Source organism: Hemitrygon akajei, chromosome 21 (assembly GCF_048418815.1).
Source record: "Hemitrygon akajei chromosome 21, sHemAka1.3, whole genome shotgun sequence".
NCBI lineage: Eukaryota > Metazoa > Chordata > Chondrichthyes > Myliobatiformes > Dasyatidae > Hemitrygon > Hemitrygon akajei.
The window spans coordinates 9296239-9323894 of NC_133144.1; the positions used below are offsets into that span (position 1 = coordinate 9296239).

Here is a 27656-nt window from a genome sequence, read left to right on the forward strand (position 1 = left end):
TGAAATGATTTCACTACTTCAATAAGTTAAAAAATACAAGGGAATTTGAAGATACTGACAATCATCTTGAGTGTTACAATGAAAATGAAAATTTGGAGAGTGTAATCATCCAAAGCATTGTATGCTGGTTGTCCACTGTCTACACCAGGTGCCTGCACTGATTTTGTTCATTTACAATCAAAAGAACATGGCAGATGAATTCCTCTGTCGATATCTATTAGGAACTAATGCACGGTTTTATAGTATATAGAAATATTGATAGTGTTCTAAATTGTTCTGTATTTCATAGATAAATTGTTACTCAGTTAATCGTTACTAGTTTGTCATTTTTTTAAACATATCTTTTAACTACTTTGATGAAATTTTGACTAATTGGGTCAGCCACTTAATTGGGCCAGCCACTTAATTGGGCCAAAATGTACTGATCCCAGTGTGTCCCAATTAAACAGAATCCACTGTATATAATAGTTGCTTATACATTGCATTTTATAGGACTGCTTTTATATTTATAATTGTTGTTTTTTATTCTGTTCTTTATGCTTATTGTGTTTTTCTTGGTGCATTAGAGTAACAATCATTTCCTTCTCCTTATGAATCCACAGAAACAGTGGATCCTGTTTAATTAGGACACACCGGGACTCATGTTCTAAAGAATGACAGCAAACAATCTTAAATACAGCAATGAGGGAGTGCAGCACTATCAAAAGCTAATGTACTTCAGAATGAAAATTAAAATAAAACCAGGCTGTCTTCTGAACATAAAAGATCCCAGGAGTCTAACAAAGCAGTGGGATTTCTCTCCCATCCTGGCCAAAGCTTCATTAATTTCAGTAACACTAGATGATCCAATCAGTGACCTCATTGACTGATGGTGCTGCACTGCAACAGTGACTACGTTTCAAGAGTACTTCATTAGTGGTAGGACACTTGTGTTCCGAAGCTGGGAAATGAGCTACACAAACCCATAACGTACAGTGTGACGAAGCTTCAGAATAGAAGGATGTTTGTTTAGAACAGAGATGAGGAGGAAGTTCTTTAGCCAGAGGGTGGTGAATCTGTGGAATTCATTGCCACAGACAGAGGCTGAGTCATTGAGTATATTTAAAGTGGAGGTTGATAAGTTCTTCATCAGTCAGGGTGTCAAGGCTAAATTAGGGAGAAGGCAGGAGAATGGGGTTGAGTAGAATAATAAATCAGCCATGATGGAATGGCAGAGCAGACTCAATGAGCCGATTGGCTTAGTTCTGATGCTATGTCTCATGGTTTTATTAATAGAATATTATTCATTGCCTTGAACATTACTCAATACTTAATTCCATGTTAATAATTCCCTCATCGACTCTTCAGTAAAATAGAAAGAAATCCAAGAAAATAATTTGGAGCTATAAATGACAAAGCACGCTGTTATGCTTATCTCAGTAGTTGTTAAATTACACTCTTCTGTGTGTTACATAGTCATTAGACAACACTCTTGCAACACCCAATTAATGACTCACACTTTAAATTAAACACTACTTAAGTACAGCCACAAGCAGGTGAAACTGAGAGTCAGTAGCTCAGAAATTTTTTAAAAACTTTGAATATATGGATGAATAGAACTTTCTAATAAAAAAATCTGCAACCTGGGCATCAATGGCAAGTCCAGCAATTATTGTAGGATTTCCGGTTAAGATGGCGGCAGCACACTTGGTTGCAGTAGACTCTGGGTCCAAATGGTGTAAATGTGCATCTTGAACATTTGTCTTGTGATTGCAAGACCCTGATGGACATTGGTAATACAAAATATTGGGTCTGATTCATTGGTGAGACAAAAGACAGGGGAGCTGTGTGGCCTTGATTTTTGAATGGACTAGTGTCACCTGTTATAGCCACCTAGGGGAAGAAGTGCCACTAGCATGTGGGAGAGAAAAAGGCTCGGCAGGCACGCTGGTATCTGTACCAGTTTGGGGGCTGGCTCCTGCAGGGCAGCTCTCCCATTAGTGCTGCTCTCTAGTGTTCACTCCCAGGAAGACAAGCTGGATTGCCTTTGACAGCACAAGATGAGGAACTGCTGCATGCTTTCTCTTACAGAAACGTGACTTCAGGACAACATTCCATGCACCATTAATCTACAGGTCATGCCACTCAGGGACCTGTGTTAATACTAATTTTTGAGACTGTATATGCTATTCTAACTATGTGCTGTGACTGTATGTACTGTGCTTTACACCTTGGCCCAGAAGAATGCTGTTTTGTTTAGCCATATTCATGTGCATGGTTGAATGACAATTAAACTTGAACTTGAAAATACTGCCCAGTCCCTAACTTCCCACAATGAAGTGAAGACTTAAAAAGATTAACCTTATTTGTCACACGTATATTAAAACATACTGTGAAATGTGTTGGTTTGTGTCAATGACCAACAGAGTCTGAGGATGTCCTGGGGGCAGCCCACAAGCATTGCAATGCTTCCATGCCAATATAGCATACCCACAAATTACTAACCGTAACCTATTATATTTTGGAATGTGGGAGGAAACTGAGGTACTCAAAGAAAACCCATGCAGTGATAGGGAGAATGTACAAATTTCTTACAGACAGTGGTGGGAATTGAACTATGATTTTCCAATTACTGGCACAGTAAAGTGTTGCACTAACTGCTGAGCTACTGTGCCACCAATTGGTAGCAAACCAATAAGATTCAAGAACTCCAATAATGCTGTTAGGTTTCAGCATTTAAACCTAATGATGAAGAACAATTAATATATTTCCAAATCAAGATGCATGCGACCTGGAGGAGAGTGAACATGGAGAGGATGTTTCGGATAGTGGGTGGACCAGAGGGCACAGCCTCAGAATAGAAGGATGTTCCTTTAGAAATGCAATAAGGAGGAATTTTTTATCATTAGGCATATTTAAAGCAGAGGTTGAAATGTTGATTTGTAAGGATGTCAAAGATTTCTGGGAGAAGGCAGCAGAATGGGGTTGAGAGAGATAATAGATCAGCCATTACGGAATGGTGGAGCTGACTCGATGAGCTGAATGGCCCTATGTCTTATGGAGAAACTGCAGGTGACAGTGTTATTGCGTCAGTTGGCCTTACCCTTCTTTAAGTTGGAATGTACAGGTTTGGTTGGTGCAGTGCAAACTGCTGTGTACTTTGCAGATGGAACACACTACAACCACTATACACAGGATGTGGAGGGAATGACTGTTTAAGGTGGTGAATAAAGTCTTGCTAAGCTGCACTGCAGAGCCACATAATATGGAGGCTCTTCAGCCCATCAAATCCATCAATCATTTCCACTACTCCCATTTTTTTCTCAACACTGCCAGATTCGATCAGTTAGCCTTATAGATAGCAAACCCGTGGAAAGCAGCTGGACCAGATGGTGTCCCGGTTCTATCCTTACATAAGCTGATAAGGGTATTTGCACACATTTTTAACTTCTCCCTGTTTTTATATGTGCATTCTCTCTTCACCCTGCTCCCATCAGGAAGAAAATCATGTACCATCAGGCTCAAGGACAACTTCTATCTCAGTGTTAGAAGACTATTAAATGATTCTCTAGTATGTTAAGAGGGGTTCTTGACATCACAACCTACCTTATGACCTTGCACCCTATTTCTACCTGCACTTTTTAAAATTTGCATTGTTATTGTTTTATTTTGTTCTACCTCAATGCACTGTAATGAAATGATCTGTATGAACAGTATACACAGGTTTTCACTGTATCTCGGTATATGTGACAATAATAAACCAATTCCAATTATTTACATGTCAAGAATAATTAACCAACCAATGCATGCCTTTGGGATGTGGGAGGAAACCCATGTAATCACAGGAAGCTGAACACATTCAAGGCAATGGAAAGGATTCTATAATGCTCTGGACTTGTACCTCGCATCTGGTGGGAAAAATTTTAATGGGTCAGGAAGCCACTCATTACAGAGCAACACCTCTTAACTGCTCTCCTTGTCATGGTTTCATGTGGCTGATAAATGGTGGCATCTGGGATGCTGATGCTGGGATTATAAAGCCAACAAATGTCAAAAGTAAGTGGTGAGCCTCCCTTTATGGGCATTGCCAGGCACCATCGTGGCACAAATGCTACTTTCTTCTGAAGGGCAATCTGCACAACAACCAATCTTCAAGACATCCGATCCTTCATAATCAACCTACCCAAATTAGAACAGGTTTGTATTGCAACACTGCCAAATATTACTTATTTCAGCTAACAAGAAACCATGTAGGGGAAAACTCTTAACAGACCATTTCAAAAGTACTATGATTTATTCTAAATTAAAAACCCAAAAAGGTTTATATGCTCTCAAAACACTGATTAGCAAGTGACTTAATGAATGTTGTAGATATTCAATGTCTTCCCTATTTATACTGCAAAAAGAGTGAACTCCATCAGCACATGTACCAACTTTAGATTCTACTTCTATACACAAACGTTGTGGCATATTTTCCTAATTCTCTAAGGAGACAGGGAATGAACTGCCAAACGAACTGATTGAGGCAGGTACACCAACATTTGGAAAGATACATGGATAGGAAAGAGTTAAAGGAATATAGGTTAAACATGGCCAAATGGGACTTACTCAAGTGGGCATCCTGATCAGCATGGATGGATAGACTGATGGGTCTGTTTCCACACTGTGTGACTCTGTGCCTGTAACTTTATTGGATGCCACTTTCATTCAATTCTCTTGCAAACTGTTCCTTCATTTCCATTTAAAATTTCCTCAGGGCTCTATTGAATTCTTCAGTTCTGCCACACTCTAGAACTACAGTTCTACACCTCCAGTCACCTAATCTCCATCACAGTCCAGAATGCAATTTTGCACAGGTTCCACGTTGGTTCAGGAGACCAATGGTTGTATTGGTATTGTTTTTTTTTAAAAAAATGTCCACGTAAATCAACAAGTACCCATTGATGCCAATCTTATATACCAGTGCTTGGTTCAAAGCTTTGCACATCTCAGTGATTTAAATGTTCATGTAGATAGTTTTCAAATATTGTGTGTTCACTAGCAGGTCACTAGTGTTCCTGATTCCCAACACTATCTGAGTAGGAAAAAAAATCTTCCTTACATTTCCTTGAAATGTTCTACACATCTTACACTAAACCTATGCCTGCTAGCTTTAAATAATCTCTGCTGTGAGGAAGTTTCTTATTATCTACCCAATCTATGTCCTTCTCAGTTTTGCATATACAAACAAGGTACCCTTTAGCCTCTTTACTCCAAGAAATAGATCCCAGTCTATTCAGTCTTTCCTCTGAAATGTTCCCAGGCAACAATATCCCCTGCACTCACTCCAAAACAATGATGTCCTTCCTACAATGTGGTAACCACACAATGCTCCAGTTGTAGCCTAACCAATGCTTTGTAAAGTTGTACCACAACCTTCCAGCTCTTGTATTCTATGTTCTGCTTAATGAAGCCATGTATCCTTGAAGCTTTAGATTAGATTTAGATTATGAGGACACTCAGTCCTCGTTTATATGAACGTCAATGTTCTGAGTAGTCCCTGCAACACTATAATGAGGTCAAATTTGAATATTTTAAACACAAAATGTCATCGACACAAATCATCACACAACTAGGGTCAGATAAACATAAGTAGTTAATTCTTTGTGGCATGAATGGATAATATTGCTTTGTTAATTTTCTTTGTTTCTCAGAGAACCATTGTTTTGCTTCTCTGGGAAGTAATGTTACATAGGTCTGGGAAAACTGTGAATAAGGTTGCATATAGATCAGGTTGTCACAATAGACTTTCACCTTCACTTTTGTACATTTGTATATACTGTTCATTTTGATGAGAAGGTCTATGAACATAACCTACCAAAATAATTAGATGCTCTGATATGGACCAGTGGAAGCAAGTACAAACAAAATGTCAAGGGACAGAATATACTTTAGTTAATCATTGCCTGCATGTAAAATTTGTTTACAAAGCCCAATTACTGTCTGTAGGTTCTGACTGCACCCTTTACCTCAGTGAAGAACACAATGCTCATTGCACTGCTTTCTACATTAATGCATTTTTGCCAGATTCACAAAGTTTTCTAAATCTACACTCAGTGGCCACTTTATTAGGTTACAAGTACACCTGCTCATAAATGCAAATATTTAATTAGCCAATCATTGACAGCAGCACATTCATAAGAGCATGCAATGCCAAGAAGTTCAATTGTTATTCAGAGCAAATATACGAAAGGGGAAAGAATGTGATCTAACACGAGGAAATCTGCAGATGCTGGAAATTCAAACAACACACACAAAATGCTGGTGGAACACAGCAGGCCAGGCAGCATCTAAGGAGAAGCACTGTCGATGTTTCGGGCTGAGACCCTTCGTCAGGACTAACTGAAAGGAAAGATAGTAAGAGATTTGAAAGTAGGAGGGGGAGGGGAAAATGCAAAATGATAGGAGAAGACCGGAGGGGGTGGGGTGAAGCTGAGAGCCGGAAAGGTGATTGGCAAAAGGGATGCAGAGCTGGAGAAGGGAAAGGATCATGGGACGGGAAGCCTAGGGAGAAAGAAAGGGGGAGGGGAGCACCAGAGAGAGATGGAGAACAGGCAGAGTAATGGGCAGAAAGCGAGAAAAAAAAGAGGAGGGGGGGAAAACTAAATATACCAGGGATGGGGTAAGAAGGGGAGGAGGGGCATTAACGGAAGTTAGAGAAGTCAATGTTCATGCCATCAGGTTGGAGACTACCCAGCCGGTCTTGCTCCTCCAACCTGAGTGTGGCTTCATCTTGACAGTAGAGGAGGCCAAGGATAAATATATCAGAATGGGAATGGGACGTGGAATTAAAATGTGTGGCCACTGGGAGATCCTGCTTTCTCTGGCGAACAGAGTATCGGTGTTCAGCAAAACGGTTTCCCAGTCTGTGTCGGGTCTCACCAATATATAAAAGGCCACACCGGGAGCACCGGACGCAGTATACCACACCAGCCGACTCACAGGTGAAGTGTCGCCTCACCTGGAAGGACTGTCTGGGGCCCTGAATGGTGGTGAGGGAGGAAGCGTAAGGGCAGGTGTAGCACTTGTTCCGCTTACAAGGATAAGTGCCAGGAGGGAGATCGGTGGGAAGGGATGGGGGGGACAAGTGGACAAGGAAGTCGTGTAGGGAGCGATCCCTGCGGAAAGCAGAAAGGGGGGGGGGGAGGGAAAGATGCACTTGGTAGTGGGATCCTGTTGGAGGTGGCGGAAGTTACGGAGAATTATACATTGGACCCAGAGGCTGGTGGGGTGACAGGTGAGGACAAGGGAAACCCTGTCCCAAGTGTGGTGGCGGGCGGATGGGGTGAGGGCAGATGTGTGGGAAATGGGAGAGATGCATTTGAGAGCAGAGTTGATGGTGGAAGAAGGAAAGCCCCCTTGTTTAAAAAAGGAAGATATCTCCTTCGTCCTGGAATGAAAAGCCTCATCCTGGGAGCAGATGTGGCAGAGACAGAAGAATTGCGAGAAGGGGATAGCATTTTTGCAAGAGACAGGGTGGGAAGAGGAATAGTCCAGGTAGCTGTGAGAGTCTGTAGGCTTATAGTAGATATCAGTAGATAAGCCATCTCCAGAGACGGTCTTCTCCTATCATTTCGCATTTTCCCCTCCCCCTCCTACTTTCAAATCTCTAACTATCTTTACTTTCAGTTAGTCCTGATGAAGGGTCTCATCCCGAAACGTCGACAGTGCTTCTCCCTATAGATGCTGCCTGGCCTGCTGTGTCCCACCATCATTTAGAATGTGATCTAAGTGACTTTGACCATGGAATGATTATTGGTGCCAGTTGGGATAGTTTGAGTACCTCAGAAACTGTTGATCTCCTGGGATTCTCATGAACTCTAGAGTTTACAGAGAATGGTGTGATAAACAAAAAAACATCCAGTGAGCAGTTCTGTGGTTGAAAACACCTTGTTAGTAAGAGAGATCAGAGGAGAACGGCCAGACTGGTTTGAGCTGAAAGGAAGGAGACAGTAACTCAAATAACAACACTTTTCAACAATGGTGTGCAGAACAGCATCTCTGAATGCACATATCGGACCTTGGAGTGGATGGGTTGTAGCAGAAGACCACAAACATACACTCAGTGGCTACTTTATTATGTATAGGAGTGTATACGCTTCAACAAAGCAAAATTAACTGTCACCTGGACTTAACCTCTAATAGGTGTGACTAATAAAATCTTCCTTAGTTGACATGTTAAGTAGTCAAAGCAAACATTTGTGTACTTTGTTCACTTGTTACTTCAGCCATCTAGCATCCTACTTTTCCTGTTAAAAAAAAACTCAGCAAACTCCCCAAGTCATAACTCCTGGAACAGACAAGCAAATGACTTGAGCTTTGAACAGTGACCGATGAGCAAAAGCAAATTAAAGGAAGGCGGGGACAAGCGCGGCAGCCATCATCTGAATGAACAGAGTCATTCCAGGTTTTAGCAAGGAGAGGCTTGAGTGAGAGAAGGCAAAAACGGAAAGCTCTGGTAAAGTTTTTTTTTCTTCAATACATACAAAATGCTGATGGAACACAGCAGACCAGGCAGCATCTATAGGAAGAAGTACAGTCGATGTTTCAGGTCAAGACCCTTCATCAGGACTGACTTTGAGAGAAGCCAGCAAGTGGTAGTAAAGAGTCGTGAGAGTGTGGGATGAGCTGCCCACAAGTGGTGCTTGCGAGCTCAATTTCAATGTTTAAGAGAAGTTTGGATAGGTATATGGATAGTAGAGATATGGAGAGCTATGGTCCCAGTGAAGGTCAATGGGCGTAGACAGTTTAAATGGTTTCGACATGGACTAGATGGGCTGAAGGGCCTGTTTTTGTGCTGTACTTCTCTATGATTCGTTTCACAGTTGGAATGCTCCATCATCACTCTCTGGCCTGGTGCACCACAAGGGTTGGTGCTGGGTCCTTTGTTGTTTGTCATCTATATCAACGATCTGGATGATAATATGGTTAACTGGATCAGCAGATTTGCAGATGACACCAAGATTGGGGGTGTAGTGGACAGTCAGGGAGGCTATCATGACCTGCAGAGGGATCTGCATCAGCAGGAAAAATGGGCTGAAGAATGGCAGATGAAATTTAATGCAGACAAGTGTGAGGTTTTGCATCTTGGTTGCCCCAACCAGGGTAAGTCTTACACAGTTAATGGTAGGGCACAGAGGAACAAAGGTAGAAAAATGGAATCTGGGAATATAGGTGCATAATTTGTTGAAAGTGGCATCACATGTAGATAGGATTGTAAAAAAATCTTTTGACCCATTGGGCCTTCATAAATCAATGTATTGAGTACAGGAGATGGGACGTTATGTCGAAGTTGTATATGACATCGATGAGGCCTAATTTGGAGTATTTTGCGCAGTTTTTGTCACTTACCTACAGGAAAGATGTAAATAGATTGAAAAAGTGCAGAGAAAACTTACAAGGATGTTGCTGGGTCTGGAGGTAAGATTGAATAGGTTAGGACTGTATGCTTTAGAACATATTAGATTAAGAGGAGATTTGATAGAGGTATGCAAAATATGAAGGGTATACATAGGATAAATCCACGGAAGTTGGGTGAGACCAGAACCAAAGGTCATGGGTCAAGGTGAAAGGCAAGATACTTAAGGGGAACACGAGGGGAAACTTCTTCACTCAGAGGGTCATGAGAGTGTGGAATAGCTGCCAGCACAAGTGGTGCACGTGAGCTCGATTTCAACGTTTAAGAGAAGTTTGAATAGGTACGTAGATAGTAGAGATATGGAGGGCTATGGTCCCAGTACAGGTCAATGGGCATAGACAATTTAAATGGTTTTGGCGTGGACTAGATGGGTCAAAGGGCCTGTTTCTTGCTGTACTTCTCTATGACCCTTTCCACAGCTGGAACGTTCCATCATCACTCTCTGGCCAAGGTTTGCCTTACAACCAAGCATTCACTGGTCATTCTTCTGGTGTTGTATATTAATACACGGCCACGCAATGGACTTAACCCAGGCCTCTAAAGCTTACTTGTACTCCTGAATCATCAAGAAAAGAAACTTACTTGCTCAGGGTATTCTTGTCTTTTGGCAAAAAGAAGAGGGCACTGGTCCTGTCCTTGGTTGAGTCTTCTTTTGTGCCTGCGCTCCCTTTTTGAGGTGCAGCCTTTCGGAGACGCTCTACATTAGGAAGGGTTTCACGGGACTCCAAGCTCAGCTTTGGGGTCCAGCCAACTGGCTTATTAATTTCTTGTTGGCCACATGGCTGTAGTTCTTTTGTTTCATAAAACATGCTCACTGGTCTGTTTCTTCCTGTGGGTAGACCTGAGATAGTGTCTGTATCAAAAGATTCTGCAGTGTTCAGTAACTTAGCCTCAGTACTTGTTGTTGAAGGATTTTCTGAACTTGAATCCCATTTTCTATCCGAGTGCATGACAAGATAAGACTGGGGCCTGTCTGCCTGCTTGCTTGGAGATTTGAAATGAACGTGAGGAGAATCATTCTGTCTGCCCTGCTCTATCTTCTGCAGAGCTTCCCCTCTATGTTTCTCAAACATGTCCTTCTCCTGCTTCTCAAAAACCTTGCGCTGTTTCTCAAGGATTTCCGTCTGCTGTCTTATCTGTTCCATCATCTCCTTCTCATCCTGCTGCTGTTTTTGCTTTTGTCTCTCTGCTTGCTGTACATTCAACCATTCAAGCTTTTCTAAAACTTTAGTATGTGAGAAGGAATCCATGCTTGCATCATCCATTACAGCAAGCTCGGCAGAGTTTGGCAAAGCTTTGTCAACTCCTTCTCTGCTTGGTTTGGGTTCAGTGGTAATGTCTTCTATCTTACAGTCATCAATGCTTACAGCAGCGTTGTCATTTGGCACCAGGTGACTGGGTACGCTGTTGTGATCTGGCAACAAGCATGAATCCAGCTTGGGACTAGAATACAGATTCTCTGCTGGTCTCACACTGGGAGGTCGATCTTCAGAACTTGATATTTGAAATTCAAATTCTCCACTGGCTATTTCAGGAGACTCGGAAACATGACTATAACAATTAGTGTTATTAGGAGGACTGGAAGATAGGTTATTTCCATTGAGTTGCGGACCAGTGGATAAATCATGATCATTGACTTTTGGACTGGTTGAAAGATTATCCTGAGCAGTGTGTAGGCTGGATTCAGACATTAGGTCATCACAAACAGATAAATAGAGGTGTCTCTTCTGGCCATCATCACCAATGGGTACTTCAAAACTACCTCTTGAGCTCTCACTGTCTGGTGTTCCCTGAGGAGACAAGGAGTTCACACTATCAGAAATCAGCTCATTAGACCAGCGCCCTTCCTCTGAGGGAGACACACCTCCTGATCTCACCTTCAGCAATTCAAGACTGAACCTGGCCTGCTCCAATTCTCTCATTCTCCGACTGTGCCGTTTGGCACGCACCACTTTCTGCTTCTCAGGGTCTCCAGACAATGATTTTGGTCTCTCCCTCACCGTAACATCCTGGAGCAAATTTGTAACATTGGCAAAGTTGAAAGTTCCACCCTGCATGTCTAGAGATACATCGTTACAGTCAGCAGGTACATCCTGAATGTCAGTCTCCTTTGAAGCAGAGCTCTCATTTAGTTCTAATTTGGCTTCATCAAATACAGTGAGCTGAGAAAACCTTTCCCCCAAGTTTTCATCCAGTCCCATTTTTTGCTCACAATCCAAGTGTTTTCTCTTCTCTTTGAACTTTTGTCTTCTCAGTGCCTGCAATCTGAAACAAATGGCAAGAATTCAGTTTTGACCGTTAAAGGGGTTGAAATCTACCAAATTGATTTGTTTTTTATTAATTAAAAAGTCAAGTGAATGCCCTCAGTGATTAATGGATAATTATACTTGATGGCTCCAATTTGACTGAAAACTGAATAAACTAATATATAATTCTTTGAAGAAATAACAGGCAGGGTAGACAAAGGAGAGTCAGTGGCAACACACACAAGATGCTGGTGGAACACAGCAGGCCAGGCAGCATCTATAGGAGAAGCACTGTCGACGTATCGGGCCGAGACCCTTCGTCAGGACTAACTGAAAAGAAAGATACTAAGATATTTGGAACTAGTGGGGGGAGGGGGAAATGCAAAATGATAGGAGAAGACCGGAGGGGGTGGGATGAAGCTAAGAGCTGGAAAAGTGACTGGCTAAAGGGATACAGAGCTGGAGAAGGGAAAGGATCATGGGACGGGAGGCCTCGGGAGAAGGGGGGAGGGGGGAAGCACCAGAGGGAGAACAGGCAAACAACTAAATATGTCAGGGATGGGGTAAGAAGGGGAGGAGGGGCATTAATGGAAGTTAGAGAAGTCAATATTCATGCCATCAGGTTGGAGGCTACCCAGTTGGTATATAAGGTGTTGTTCTCCCAACCTGAGTGTAGCTTCATCTTGACAGTAGAGGAGGCCATGGATAGACATAGCAGAATGGGAATGGGACGTGGAATTAAAATGAGTGGCCACTGGGAGATCCTGTTTTCTCTGGCAGATCGAGCGTAGGTGTTCAGCAAAGCGGTCTCCCAGTCTGCGTCGGGTATTACCAATATATAAAAGGCCACACCGGGAGCACCGGACGCAGTATACCACACCGGTCGACTCACAGGTGAAGTGTCACCTCACCTGGAAGGACTGTCTGGGGCCCTGTGTGGTGGTGAGGGAGGAAGTGTAAGGGCAGGTGTAGCACTTGTTCTGCTTACAAGGATAAGTGCCAGGAGGGAGATCGGTGGGAAGGGATGGGAGGGACGAATGAACAAGGGAGTCGCGTAGGGAGCGATCCCTGCGGAAAACAGAGGGGGGGGGAGGGAAAGATGTGTTTGGTAGTGGGATCCCGTAGGAGGTGGCAGAAGTTACGGAGAATTATACGTTGGACCCGGAGGCTGGTGGGGTGGTAGGTGAGGACAAGGGGAACCCTATCCCGAGTGGGGTGGCGGGCGGATGGGGTGAGGGCAGATGTACGGGAAATGGGAGAGATGTGTTTGAGAGCAGAGTTGATGGTGGAAGAAGGAAAGCCCCTTTGTTTAAAAAAGGAAGACATCTCCTTCGTCCTGGAATGAAAAGCCTCATCCTGGGAGCAGATGCGGCGGAGATGGAGTGATTGCGAGAAGGGGATATCATTTTTGCAAGAGACAGGGTGGGAAGAGGAATAGTCCAGGTAGCTGTGAGAGTCTGTAGGCTTATAGTAGATATCAGTAGATAAGCCATCTCCAGAGATGGAGACAGAAAGATCAAGAAAGGGGAGGGAGGTGTCAGATATGAACCAGGTAAATTTGAGGGCAGGGTGAAAATTGGAGGCAAAGTTAATGAAGTCAACGAGCTCAGCATGCGTGCAGGAGGCAGCGCCAATGCAGTCGTCGATGTAGCAAAGGAAAAGAGAGGGACGGAAACTCATATAGACTTGGAACATGGACTGTTTCACAAAGCCAACAAAAAGGCAGGCATAACTGGGACCCATGTGGATGCCCATGGTTACACCTTTGGTTTGGAAGAAGTGGGAGGAGCCAAAGGAGAAATTATTGAGAGTAAGAACTAATTCCGCTAGACGGAGGAGAGAGGTGGTAGAGGGGAATTGGTTAGGTCTGGAATCCAAAAAGAAGCGAAGAGCTTTGAGACCGTCCGGGTGGGGGATGGAGGTATATAGGGACTGGACGCCCATGGTGAAAATAAGGCGGTGGGGGCCAGGGAACTTAAAATCATTGAAAAAATTCAAAGCGTGAAAAGTGTCACGAACATAGGTGGGAAGGGATTGAACCAGGGGGGATAAAACAGTGTCAAGGTATGCAGAAATGAGTTCGGTGGGGCAGGAGCAAGCTGAGACAATGGGTCTACCTGGACAGGCAGGTTTGTGGATCTTGGGTAGGAGGTAGAAACGGGAAGTGCGGGGTGTGGGAACTATGAGGTTGGTGGCAGTGGATGGGAGATCCCCAGAGCTGATAAGGTTGGTGATGGTATAGGAGACAATGGCCTGGTGCTCCTTAGTGGGGTCATGATCAAGGGGTAAATAAGAGGAGGTATCAGAGAGCTGTTGCCGTGCCTCGGCCTGGTAGAGGTCAGTACGCCAAACAACAACAGCTCCCCCCTTATCCGCGGGTTTTGTAGTGAGGTTGGGATTGGTGCTGAGAGCAGAGCGTTCGGAAGGAGAGTCACTGGAGTTGCTTATTTGGATTTTCAGAAGGTCTCCAGCAAGGTGCCACACATGAGGCAGCTTAACAAGATAAGAGCCCATGGATAGAAGACTGGCTGACTGACAGGAGGCAGAATGGGAATAAAGGGGTCTTTTCTGGTATGCTGCTGGTGACTAGTGCTCTTCCACAGGGGTCGGTTTTGCAACCCCTTTTTACATGGTATGTCAATGATCTGGATGACAGAATTGATGGGTTTGTGGCCAAGATTGCAGATGATACAAAGATAGTTGGAGGGGTAGGTAGTGTTGAGTCTGCAGAAGGAGAATGGGCAAAGAGGTGGAAGATGAAATACAATGTAAGGAAATGTATGGTCATCCACTTTGGTAGTAGGAATGAAAACACAGATTCTTTTCTAAACGGGGAGAAAATACAGAATCTGAGATGCAAAAGATTCCACGCAGGATTGCATAAACGTTAACTTGCAGATTAAGTCAGTAGCAAGCAAGGCAAATGTAATATTAGTATTCATTTTGAGAGGGCTGGAATAGAAAAGCAAAGATATAATGCTTCAAGGAATTTGTTAGACCACATTTTCAGTATTGTGAGCAGCTTTGGGACCAAAATCTAAGAAAGAATGTGCAGGCATTGAACAGAAACAGAGGATATTTACAAGAATGAAAGGGTTAACATAAGAGGAGCACATGATGGCTCCGGGCCTTGCTGGAGCTTAGAAGAATTTGGGGGATCTCATTGAAACCTATGGAATATTGAAACTCCTAGACAGAGTGGACGTAGCGAGGTTTTTTTTTTAATTTAATAGTGAGAGAGTCTAGGACCAGAGGGCACAGCCTCAAAATACAAGGATATCCCTTTAGAAGAGGAGGAATTCCTTTAGCCAGAGTGGTAAATCTGTGGAATTCATTGCCACAGACAGTTGTGGAGGCCAAGTCATTGGATGTATTTAAAGCGGATAATGATAGGTTCTTGCTTTGTAAGGGTGTGAAAGGTTCTGGGGAGAAGGCAGGAATATAGGATTGAGAGGGAAAATAAATCAGCCGTGATCAAAGAGTGGAGCAGACCTAATGGGCCAAATGGCCTAATTCTGCTCCTATGTGTTACTCTCTTATATTTCTAACCTGAATGCAAATTACAAGGGGTAGCTGTGAGAGTATCTGTGGCGAATATGCTATATACATATCTGCAAATGGTCATGAATTAGTTCAAATTTGGGCATACAAGAGTCAAAAACAAATCTTGTACAATTACCTGCGCCGCACAACAAATCCTCTGTTTGCTGCTTGAATCTTAATGATACTATCCCTGAAAGCTCTGTACGTTTGCATTTCCTTGTACCTTCTCCAATATGTTTGAATGCAGAGTGCTGCGAGCTTGTACCTGCAATAACCTCGCCAGCACCTCTGTATAATAATAGCCGCATCACGCATTTGCAAGTACATCTTTCTCTGGCTGTAGCTTTTCCACATGGCCTGAATACTGGTTGCTGCTGCATCTAAGACACTGGAGTCTGTGCAAATGAGATTCTGCCTCATTTTGTAGCTTTGCCAATAATTCTGCAAAGGAAAGTTGAAAAGAGGTAAAACAGAGAAAATTTGGAATACATCACTTCTGCTTGTGTTTCCATAAAAATCAACAAGTATTGTTAAAAAGGCATTTTTCAAAAAAAGAACATCTAACCTAATTTTGTAACCAAATAGTTTTAAAAAAACAGCATAATTAGTCGAGGAGAATGTACATGTTGGGAAGGGGGAATTAACGGCTGGTTTCAGCCACCTCTGCGTTCAATAAACACAAGAGATTCTGCAGAATCTGGAAATCCAGAGTAACGCACACAAAATACTGGAGGTCAACAGGTCAGGCAGCATCTAGGGAAGGGAATAAAGAGTCAACAGGAACAGCCTGAAACATTGACTGTTTACAGGTGCCCCCCACTTTACGCCACTTCGCTTTCACAAAAGACCTACATTAGTAACCTGTTTTCACATTACAAAGAGGATTTTTGCCTTTACGAAATCTGTTCCCATATAAATTAATGGTTCTTTGCTTTACACCATTTTGGCTTAAGAAAGGTTTCATAGGAACGCTCTACCTTTGTAAAGGGGGGGGGGGAACACCTGTATTCCTCTCCCCAGATGCTGACTTGCTGAGTTCCTTCAGCATTTAAAAAGAAAATTATTTTTGTTGAGATACAGCGCAGAATAGGCCCTATGAGGTGCACCATCCAACAATTCCCCGATTAAATCCTAGCCTAATCACAGGACAATTTACAATGACCAATTAACCTACCAACTGGTACATCTTTGAACTGTGGGAGGAAACCGGAGCACCTGAAGGGAACACATGTGATCACGAGAGAACGTACAAACTCCTTACAGGCAGCATCAGGAATTTTGTGTGTGTTAGTTCTGCGATCAAGTTCAATCTACAAAAATTCTGAAAGAAAACTGGTTTGGGTTGTCTTAGTCCAATTCCTAATGTATGAGAACCAAAACAAGTCTGCAAAGAATTGACAGTTAAGTAAACAAGATAAAGTTATTTTTAAAAGTCACCAGACTCAGGAGATTCAAACAAAATTGACCAGTTGTATAATCAAGGTTTATGGCACAGGCTGTTTGCACCAAACAGGCAATACTTTGGACAATAAATGGATGCAGCAGAGTGTTACTGATTGTTGCTTGCCATCAAATCTGCTTCTTTCCAAGTTCAGTGTTAAACTAGAGTACAGGGTTTTATTATAGCAGCTTTCAGTTCAGTTCAAACCTGTATCACAATTGCTGCTTGTTTCATCTGGAGAAACTGTCGCCTTTCCAACACAGTGCGAAACCAACTCTGAAGCAAAACGATCCTCCTTAGGACCTCCTTGTGCAACATGTTTTGCAGCCTTTGACGCTCACTCTCCTTCATAAATATCTATGGAGGAACATGCACAACAGCATTACAGAATTAAGGAAGTATTAACAAGTAAAGATGCAGATGCATCCCCTGAAACAGCATCTCTAATGAAGCAAATCATTCTAGTGTATTACCATAAAGACCATAAGACATAGGAGCAGAATTAGGCCACTTATCCCATTGAGTCTACTCCATCATTCCATCATCGCTGATTTATTATCCCTGTCAACCCTACTGATTTGCCTCTTCTCATAATTATCTTTAAAGAATCATTTGATTCTGGCATGGTTCCAGAGGAATGTAAAATTGCAAATGGCACTCCACTCTTCAAGAAGGGAGAGGCAGAAGAAAGGAAATTATAAGCAGTTAGTCTGACCTCATTGGTGGGAAAGATGTTGGAAATGATTGTCAAGGATGCATTTTAGGGTACTTGGAGGTACATGATAAAATAGGCTGTAGTCAGCATGGCTTCCTTAAGGGAAAATCTTGCCTGACAAACCTATTAGAATTCTTTGAAGAATAACAAGCAGGATAGACAAAGGATAATCAGTTGATGTTATGTACTTGGACTTTCAGAAGGCCTTTGACAAGGTGCCACACAAGGCTGCTTAATAAGTTAAGAGCCCATGGTATTTCAGGAAAAATAGGAGCATTGGCTGATTAGCAGGAGGCAAAGCGTGGGATTAAAGGGAGCTTTTCTGATGGGCTGCCAGTGACTAGTGGTGTTGCACACAGGTCTGTGTTGGGACCACTTCTTTTTATGTTATATGACAATGATTTGGATAAGAGAATTGATAACTTTGTGGGCAGGTGTGTGGATGACATGGAGTTAGGTGGAGGGGCAGGCAGTTTTAAGGGAGAAGAGGCTACAGAAGGACTTAGATTAGGAGAATGGGCAAAAATGTGGCAGATGGAATACAGTGTCTGGAAGTGTAAAATAGACTAGTTGTACAATCACTTTGGTAGAAGAATTAAAGACGTAGATTGTTTTCTAAGTGGTGAGAAAATTTTTAAAAACCTAAGGTGCAAAGGGACTTGGGAGTCCTTGAGCAGGATTCCCTAAAGATTAATTTGCAGGTTGGGTCAATGGTGAAGAAGACATATGCAATGTTAACATTAATTTTGAGAGGATCAGAATATAAAAGCAAGGATATTATGTTGGCTTTATAAAGCACCAGTGAGGCCTCACTTGGAGTATTGTGAGCAGTTTTGGGCCCCTTATCTAAGAAAGGATGTGCTGACATTGGAGAGGGTTGAAAAAAGGTGCACAAAAATGATTCCGGGACTGAAAGGGTTGTCATACGAGGAGCAATATGATGGGTCTAAGCTTTTATCACTGGGATTCAGAAGAATGAGGGGTGTCCTCATGAAATGTTGAAAGACCTTGATAGAATGGATGTGGAGAGGATGCGTCCAATACCAGAGGACACAGCCACAGCCTCAAAAGGCATCCTTTTAGAATGGAGATGAGGAGGAATTTCTTGAGCCAGAGAGTGGTGAATCTGCAGAATCCACAAGTGGCTATGGAGGCCAAGTCATTGGGTATATTTAAGGCACAGCTTGCCAGCACATTTTTTCTTAAATAAGGAGCCTAAAACTGCTCACAATAATTCAAGTGCTGTCTGACCAATATTGTATAAAACTGCAGCATTATATCCTTGCTTTTGTATGCTAGCCCTCTCACAAGGAATGCTAACATTGCATTTGCCTTCCTGACCAAGGACTCAACCTGGAAGTTAACCCTTAGGGAATCCTGCAGGAGGATTCCCAAGTCCCTTTGTATCTCTGATCTTTGATTCCCCCCCCCCCACCCCCCATTTAGGAAATACCTGTAATACCTGAAAATACCTGTAGTCTATGTCTTTTTTTCCTTCTGCCAAAGTTCAATACACTTCTTGGCATGATATTCCACCTGCCATTTTTTTGCCCATTCTCCTAAACTGTTCAAGTCCTTCTGCAGTCTCCCTGCTTCTTCAACACTACCAGCCTCTCCTCCTAACTTCACAATGTCTGCAAAGCTTTTAATTCCTTCAATGATACATAACATACATAAGCAGTCCCAATACAGATTCCTGCTAAACACCACTTCTTAATGGCAGCCAAGCAGAATAAGCCACATTTATCCCAATTCTTTGCCTCCTGCCAATAAGCGAATGCTCTATCCATGCTAGTATCTCCCCTGTAATACCATGGGCTCTTTATCTTGTTAACCAGCTTCATGCACAACATCTTGTCACAGGCCTTCTGAAAATCCAAATAAATAAAATTCATTGATTCACCTTTGTCTATCTTGCCTGTTATTTCCTCAAAGAATTCCAACAGGTTTGTCAGGCAAGATTTCCCCTTAAGGAAACCATGCTGACTTTGGCTTATTTTGTCATCTGCCTTCAAAAACCCCAAAACCTCTTAATAATAGACTCCAACATTTTTCCAACCATTGAAGATTGGTGAACTGGCCAATAACTTCCTTTCTTCTGCCTCCCTCCCTTCTTAAACAGTGAGGTGCAATCTGCAATTTTCCAGTCCTCCAGAACCTAGCGATTCTTGAAAGATCATTACTAATGCCTCCATTATCTCTTCAGCTACATCTTACAGATCCCTGGGGTGTAGCCCATCTGGTCCAGGTGATTTATCTACCTTCAGACCTTTCAGCTTCTCAAGCACCTTCTCTTTAGTAATAGTGACTCCACTCACTTTTGCCCTGACACACTTGTATTTCTGGAATTCTGCTAGTGCCTTCTAGTGAAGACTTAAGTTCATCTGCCATTTTGTTGCTTCCTCCCCATTACGGACTCTCCAGCATCATTTCCCAGTAGTCCAATATTAACTCTCGTCTCTCATTTACTCATTATATATCTGAAAAAACTTTTTAGTAACCTCTTTTATGTTACTGGTTAGCTTACTTTAATATGTCATCTTTTCTATGTTTTTTTAGTTGTGTTCTGTTTTTTTATAAAAGCTTCCCAATCTCTACTTCCCACTAATTTTTGATGTATTATATGCCCTTTCTTTTGCTTTTATGCTGTCTTTGACTTCCCTTGTTCCCTGTGGCGGCCTCATGTCCCTTTAGGATATTACTTCATCTTTGGGATTCCTCTATCCTGTATTTTCCAAATTGCTGGTGTCCCTTTCCAATCAACTTTGGAAGTAGCACGGTGATGGGGGCAGCAATAGTATTTGAACATAGAGTTGGAAGAATTAAATAAATTAAATTAAGCATTAAAGCAGCACTGGTGACTGAAGTTTAGCCCTTGAACCCGGTGTCCAAGTATTGGCATATGTATGAAGATGGATAATGGAAGGGGAGAGGTTGAAAATTTCATGCCAGACCCATCTAACTTTCTCATGACTCATGCCAGCAAGTGCAAATGGATATTGTACCGTGTCCAGTCCAATTCAGTAGAATTGCCATTTTATATAATAAAACTTACCATTGTCTCACCGACTTGATAACTGTTACTGTTGAGGCTCACATTTCTCACAAAGTGCTGAATACTACATTTGGAAGAGGTGGTACCTTGCGGCAAGAGCACACGGAAATGGTCCACAAATTCCTGAAATATTTCAAAACATATCTCACATCAGCTCATCAACGCATCAACTAATTATCATATTTTAAATGATACACTACTGCTGGAAGGCATTACCCAGCCACAACTGGGAGTACGAGCAACTCCTCCACAGTAATGTGTTACACACATGCTGAAATCACCATTAGGATCCAACCAGGCCCTGCTGAATGAAGCAGTCTCAGCAAAAGGCATCAATTAATGGGTAATGAAGCCGGAGACAAAGGACAGAAAATATCACTTGGACCCTCCTAATCATTAGCGTGACATCCTGCTGGAAACATACTTATGAATGTTAATGTCATGGATTTATATTCTGAAGACCAGGAATGGAAAAATAACAACACCTATGAACTGTAAACTGCAGGGAAAGTAAAATCTGAAGACCTTCATTCCAAAGAGACAAAGTGGTTGAATGGGCCAATCAGATAGGGCATGGATTTGAAGGTAGTCTTCTCTGTGAAAGCACCAGTTACTTAAACTTGAAAATCTTAACGCTAACAAAATCTCAACTTAGTTCTACAACTTCCTAATTTAGCAGATACAAGGTGTCACTTGTTCAACATTTTTTTAAAAACTTGAATTAACCAATTCAAATGACATGCAAACTGGTCAAATTCTATCTTGCCAGAGCATTTGGCTCAGTGATATGCAAATGCTTCAGTCGCTGAAATTCTGTTCAAATTGTAATCAACTGATCTGTAACATTTATGTTGTACTTTTTAAATTGCTACAATTCATGAATCTGTTTCAAAGAACTGAGTGGTGCATAAACACACCAATACATAGAGGTACTTACCTGGAAGGTATACTTAATACCATAGCCAGATTGTCGTATCCTGACTGTTTCCAGCATGCCTGTATACCGCAGTTGCCTCAGGACTAGATGATCATTGAAACGCAATGGAAGCTACGAAGTTGACAGAAGTAGATGTTACAGACAGCAGCTGGCAGCAGTGTTCTCACCTTACCAAAGAAACACATCATAGTGCCCTGATCCCATTTTTATTTAAGTTCTGATTATACTTCTTGCATTTAGAAACTTACATATAACATAGAACCGTACAGCACATTACAGGCCTTTCGGCCCACAATGTTGTGCCGACCCTCAAACCCTGCCTCCCATATAACCCCCCACCTTAAATTCCTCCCATACTAACTGATAGGATTACTAACAAAGATAAGGAAGCTCTATCACAATGTCTCTGAGACAACTCACACTTGAGCCCCATTAGTTCCTCATTCCATTTCCTTTCCACTCCCAAGTCCAACAATGTCCTATCACCAGCCAAGCATTTGGAATTCCATGCTTCAATTATTCTGATTGTTTTTTTGTGCAAATAATCCCAAGCAAAATCATAAATGGCATCCTTTGAGACCTTGATGATGCTGCATAATCTCTCCTAAATTCAAGAGATTCTGCAGTTGCTGGAAATCCACAGCCACACACACAAAATGATGGGTGAAATCAAGCAGGCCAGGCAATATCGATGAAGATGAGCAAGCAATCAATGTTTTAGGGCAAGGTCCTTCATCAGGATAATTTCTCCTATCTGGTCACATCATTTTCGCCCAAACTCTTTCCACCATTCTAATTTACAGTGGGTTTCAATTGCTTATTTACCCTTTAATGCAATATTTTCTGTTGCTGATCAATCACATTACCTCAAAGATCTAGAACATAATATATAGGAGCAGAATTGAGACCACATGGCCCATCTGCCATTTCATCATGGCTGATCCATTTCCCTCTCAGCTCCAATCTCCTGCCTTCTCCCTATAACCCTTCGTGCCCTGACTAATCAAGAACCTATCAATCTCTGCCTTAAATATACCCAATGACTTGGCTTCCACTGCCACCTGTGGGACTCCCAAGTCTCACTCCACCTCAGATTTTTGAATATTCTTGCCATTTAGAAAATAGTCTTTGCTTTTATTTCTTCGATCAAAGTGAATGACATACATTTCCAGACACTGTATTCCATCTGCCACACCTTTGACCATTCTCCTGATCTGTTAAAGTCCTTCTGTAGCCTCCCTGCTTCCTCATCACTACCTGACCCTTCACCCATCTTCATACTGTATGGAAACTAGATCACAAGGCCATCAACTTTTGTCATCAAAATCAGTGACATATAATGTTAAAGAAAAAAAAATCGGTCACAACACAGACCCTGTAGAAAACAACTGGTCACTGACGACCAACCAGAAAAGGCTCCCTTTATTTCCACTCCTTGCCTCCTGCCAATCAGCTAATGCTCTATCCATGCTCGTATCTTTCCTGTAATACCATGGGTTTCTCAATTAGTTAAGCAGCTTCATGTGCTGCACCTTGTTAAAGGCCTTTTGAAGATCCATGTACACAACAATCACTGATTCTCCTTTGTCTATCCTGCTTGTTATTTCTTCAAAGAATTCCAGCAGATTTGTCAGGAGATTTTTCCTTAAGGAAACCATGCAGACCGTGGCCAATTTTATCATGTGCCTCCAAGTATCCTGAAACCACATCCTTAACAATGGACTCCAACATCTTCCCAACTGAAGTCAGACTAACTGGCCTATAATTTCTTTTCTTCTGCCTCTCTTCCTTCTTGAAGAGTGGAGTGACATTTGAAATTTTCCAGTCCTCCGGAACCATACAAAAATCTATTGATTCTTGAAACATCATTACTAATGCCTCCAAAATTTCTTCAGCCACCTCTTTCAGAACCCTGGGGTGTAGACCATCTGGTCGAGGTGATTTATCTACCTTCAGATCTTTCAATTTCCCAAGTACCTCCTCCCTAGTAATGGCAACTTCACTCCCTTCTGCCCCGACACTCTCAAACTTCCGGTATGCTGCAAGTGCCTTCCACAGTGAAGCCTGATGCAAAATACTTAATCAGTTCACCCAGCATTTCCTTGAACCCCATTACCACATCAAGATCATTTTTCAGCAGTCTGTTATCTACTGTCACCTCTTTTTTTACTCTTTATATATCAAAAGAAGCCTTTGGTATCTTCTTTAATATTATTGGCTACCTTACCTTCATATTCCACCTTTTTCCTCTATGACAACATTTCTATTTGCCTTCTGTTAACTTTTAAAAGTTTCCCAATCTTCTAAATTCCCATTAATTTTTGCTCTATTATACACCCTCCATTTGGCTTTTATGTTGGCTTTGACTTCCCTTGTTAGCTACGGATGTGTCATCTTGCATTTAGAATACTTTTTCCTTTTTGGGATATATCTATCCTGCGCTTTTTGAATTGCTCCCAGAAATTCCAGCTATTGTTGTGCTGCTGTCATCCCTGCTGGTGTTCCCTTCCACTCAACTTTGGGTAGCTCCCCTCTTATGCCTCTGCAATTTTCTTTACTATACATCTGATTTTAGCTACTCTCGCTCAAATTTCAGGGTGAATTCTATTATATCCTGATTATTGCCCATTCTAGTTCATTGCATAAGACCCAATCCAGAAATGCTGATATCCTTGTGGGCTCAATCACAAACTGCTCTAAAAAGCCATCTTGTAGGCATTCTACAAACTCCCCCTCTTGGGATCCAGCACTGATCTGATTTTCTCAATCGACCTGCATATTGAAATCCTCCATAACCATCATAACATTGTCCTTTTGACATGCCTTTTCTATCTCTGGTGGTAACTTGTAGCCCACATCCTGGCTACTGTTCGGAGGCTTGTATATAACTCACATCAGGGTCTTTTTCTTTCGTTTCTTAGTTCTACCCAAAAGGATTCTACACCTTCTGACCCTATGTTGCCCCTTTCTAATGATTTTATTTTTTCACTAAGAGACCCAAGCCACCCCCTCTGTCCACCTGCCTGTTCTTTCAAAACAATGTGTATCCTTGGACATTAAGCTTGTAGCTATAATCTTCTTTCAGCCACGATTCAATAATGCCCATAATGCCATAGATGACAATCTGTACTGTGCTACATTCATCTACCTTACTTTGCATACTGTGTGCATTCAAATATAACATCTTCAGTCCTGTATTCACCCTTTTCGATTTTGTCTGCCTTTTACATTGCATCTCATCCTGTTGATTGCTATTTTGCCCTATCATCAGCCTCTCCTTGCTAGCAGTCTCACTGCACACCGTCTCTGTTTGTAAACTAACAACCTCACTCTCAGCACTATTATTCCAGTTCTCATCCCCGTCAAATTAGCTTAAACCCTCCCGAACAACTCTAGCAAGGATATTGGTCTGGTTCAGGTGTAACCCATCCCTTTTACAGAGGTCATATCTTCCCCAGGAGAAATCCCAATGATCCAGAAATCTGAACCCCTGCCCCCTGCACCAGTTCCTCAGCCACATATCTATCTGCCGAACACTCCAACTCTTACTTTCACTGCCGCGTGTAGCAGTCAACAATTCAGAGATTACTACCTTGGTGGTACTGTTTTTCAGCTGTTTACATAGCTCCCTAAAATCTCCCTTCAGAACCTCCTCGCCTTTCCCATCTATGTCATTGGTGTCAATGTGTACCAAAACTTCTGGCTGCTCACTCTCCCCCTTAAGAATGCTGTGAATCTGATTCCTGACCCTGACACCAGGGAGGCAACATACTATTTGGTTGCCTCTATTGCAACCACAGAATCTTGTGTCTATTCTTATGGTCATGGAATTTCCCATCACTATTGCAGTCCTCTTCAGCTCTTCTGAGCCATTGCAGTGGACTCAGCGCCAGAGAACCAGTTGCTGCAGCTCCCACCAGTAGGCAAACTCCTCAACGGTATCACCTTGCTACATTGATCTCTATTCTTTGTCATCAATATGTTCCCTAACCAGCATAATCTTGACACTTACACAGGAAAAAACTAAATCTATTACACTGCCATATTTCACAGCGCGATCCCTTCAACTAATACTCTGGTTTGAAGTAACAAGTCATCTGCTGGATGAATTCTATATACCCAGCAGCATCTGTGTGTGTGTGTGTGGGGGGGGGCGTGCGATTACAAATGTCAACATTTCCTGCATAATGATGTAATAAGTTCCTCTCATGATCCCTGACTGTGCCTTCTGCCTGCTTCATCAGTATTGAAAAAAGCTGTATCACTGCAATATGATGAGCAAGGCGGCTCTACGACGGGTAACTCAAACTGCCCAAAACATCAATGGCACCAGCCTACCTGCCATCAAGGGCATACAGTGGCATACAAAAGTTTGGGAACCCCTGGTCAAAATTTCTGTTACTGTGAATAGTTAAGTGAGTAGAAGATAAGCTGATCTCCAAAAGTCATAAAGTTATAGATGAAACATTCTTTTCAACATTTTAAGCAGCATTAATGTATTATTTTTGTTTTGTACAATTTTAAAGTTAAAAAATGGAAAGCAGCACCATGCAAAAGTTTAGGCACCCCAAGAGATGTGAGCTCTCAGATAACTTTTACCAAGGTCTCAGACCTTAATTAGCTTGTTAGGGTTATGGCTTGTTCACAGTCATTGTTAGGAAAGGTCAGGTGATGCAAATTTCAAAGCTTTATAAATACCCACACTCCTCAAACTTTGTCCCAACAATCAGCAGCCATATGCTCTTCTGAAAATTAAAATAAATGATGCCCACAAAGCAGAAGGTTATAAGAAGATAGCAATGCGCTTTCAGGTAGCTGTTTCCTCAGTTCGTAATGTAATTAAGAATTGGCAGTTAACAGGAACAGTGGAGGTCAAATTGAGGTCTGAAAGACCAAGAAAACTTTGAGAGAACTGCTCGTAGGATTGCTAGAAAGGCAAATCAAAACCCCCTTTTGACTAAAAAAGACCTTCAGGAAGATTTAGCAGACTCTGGAGTGGTGATGCACTGTTCTACTGTGCAGCGACACCTGCACAAATATGACCTTCATGGAAGAGTCATCAGAAGAAAACCTTTCCTGCGGCCTCACCACAAAATTCAGTGTCAGAAGTTTGCAAAGGAACACCTAAACAAGCCTGATGCATTTTGGAAACATGTCCTGTGGACTGATGAAATTAAAATAGAACTTTTTGGCTGCAATAAGCAAAGGTGTGTTTAGAGAAAAAAGGGTGCAGAATTTCATGAAAAGAACACCTCTCCAACTGTTAAGCACGGGGGGGGGGGGTGAAATCGATCATGCTTTGGGCTTGTGTTGCAGCCAGTGGCATGGGGAACATTTCACTGGCAGAGGGAAGAATGAATTCAATTAAATACCAGCAAATTCTGGAAGCAAACATCACACCATCTGTAAAAAAGCTGAAGATGAAAAAAGGATGGCTTCTACAACAGCACACCTCAAAATCCACAATGGACCATCTCAAGAGGCACAAGCTGAAGGTTTTGCTAGGGGCCTCACAGTCCCCCAACCTAAGCATCATCGAAAATCTGTGGATAGACCTGAAAAAAGCAGTGCATGCAAGACGGCCCAAGAATCTCACAGAATTAGAAGACTTTTGCAAGGAAGAATGGGCAAAAATCCCTGCAAACAGGAATTGAAAGACTCTTTGCTGGCTACAGTAAGCATTTACAAGCTGTGATACTTGCCAAAGGGGGTGTTACTAAGTACTGAATATACAGAGTGCCCAAACTTTTGCTTCAGACCCTTTTCCTTTGTTGTTATTTTGAAACTGTAAAAGATGCAAATGAAAATATAATCTTGCTTAAAATATTAAAGATATGTGTCATCTTTAACCTTATGCCTTTTGGAAATCAGGTCATCTTTTATTCGCTTAGCTAATCACAGTAACAGAAATTTTGACCGGGGTGCCCAAACTTCTGCATGCCACTGTATATAGAGAAATGTGCAGGAAAAGGGCCAATATCTTCAAGGAGGATCCCATTCACCCTATTCATGGGTTGTTTGCCCCACTCCCATCAGGGAGGAGGCTATGTAGCATCCATGCTAGGACCATCAGACTCAAAAAGTTACTTTCCCCAAGCAGAAAGGATGATCAACACGTCCACCCACAAACTTCACCACAACTTTATTATTTCCTATCAGTCACCTGGACAGCCTAGTGTCACTTCATGGACATACAAGTAATGTATATAATCTATCTTACATATTTACTTTTATTGTGTTTTTGTTAATAATATTAACAAAATCTGTGCTTTTTAATCTGTGC

General features: G+C 42.1%; 1 protein-coding gene across 6 annotated transcripts in view; it reads right to left on the reverse strand.

The window, feature by feature from the left end:
* The window catches only part of myo9aa (myosin IXAa), a 354781-nt gene that overhangs the window by 71427 nt on the left and 255698 nt on the right, over positions 1–27656 (reverse strand). For 5 of the 6 annotated variants that reach the window (XM_073024759.1, XM_073024760.1, XM_073024756.1 and 2 more), the window contains 5 exons: positions 21374–21484; positions 20437–20559; positions 16874–17023; positions 15362–15666; positions 10019–11701 (listed from right to left, as the gene is read on the reverse strand). In XM_073024759.1, the coding sequence (XP_072880860.1) occupies positions 10019–11701; positions 15362–15666; positions 16874–17023; positions 20437–20559; positions 21374–21484 (2372 nt within the window). The remainder of the gene's footprint in view (positions 1–10018; positions 11702–15361; positions 15667–16873; positions 17024–20436; positions 20560–21373; positions 21485–27656) is intronic. The other variant, XM_073024757.1, reaches the window with a different exon arrangement.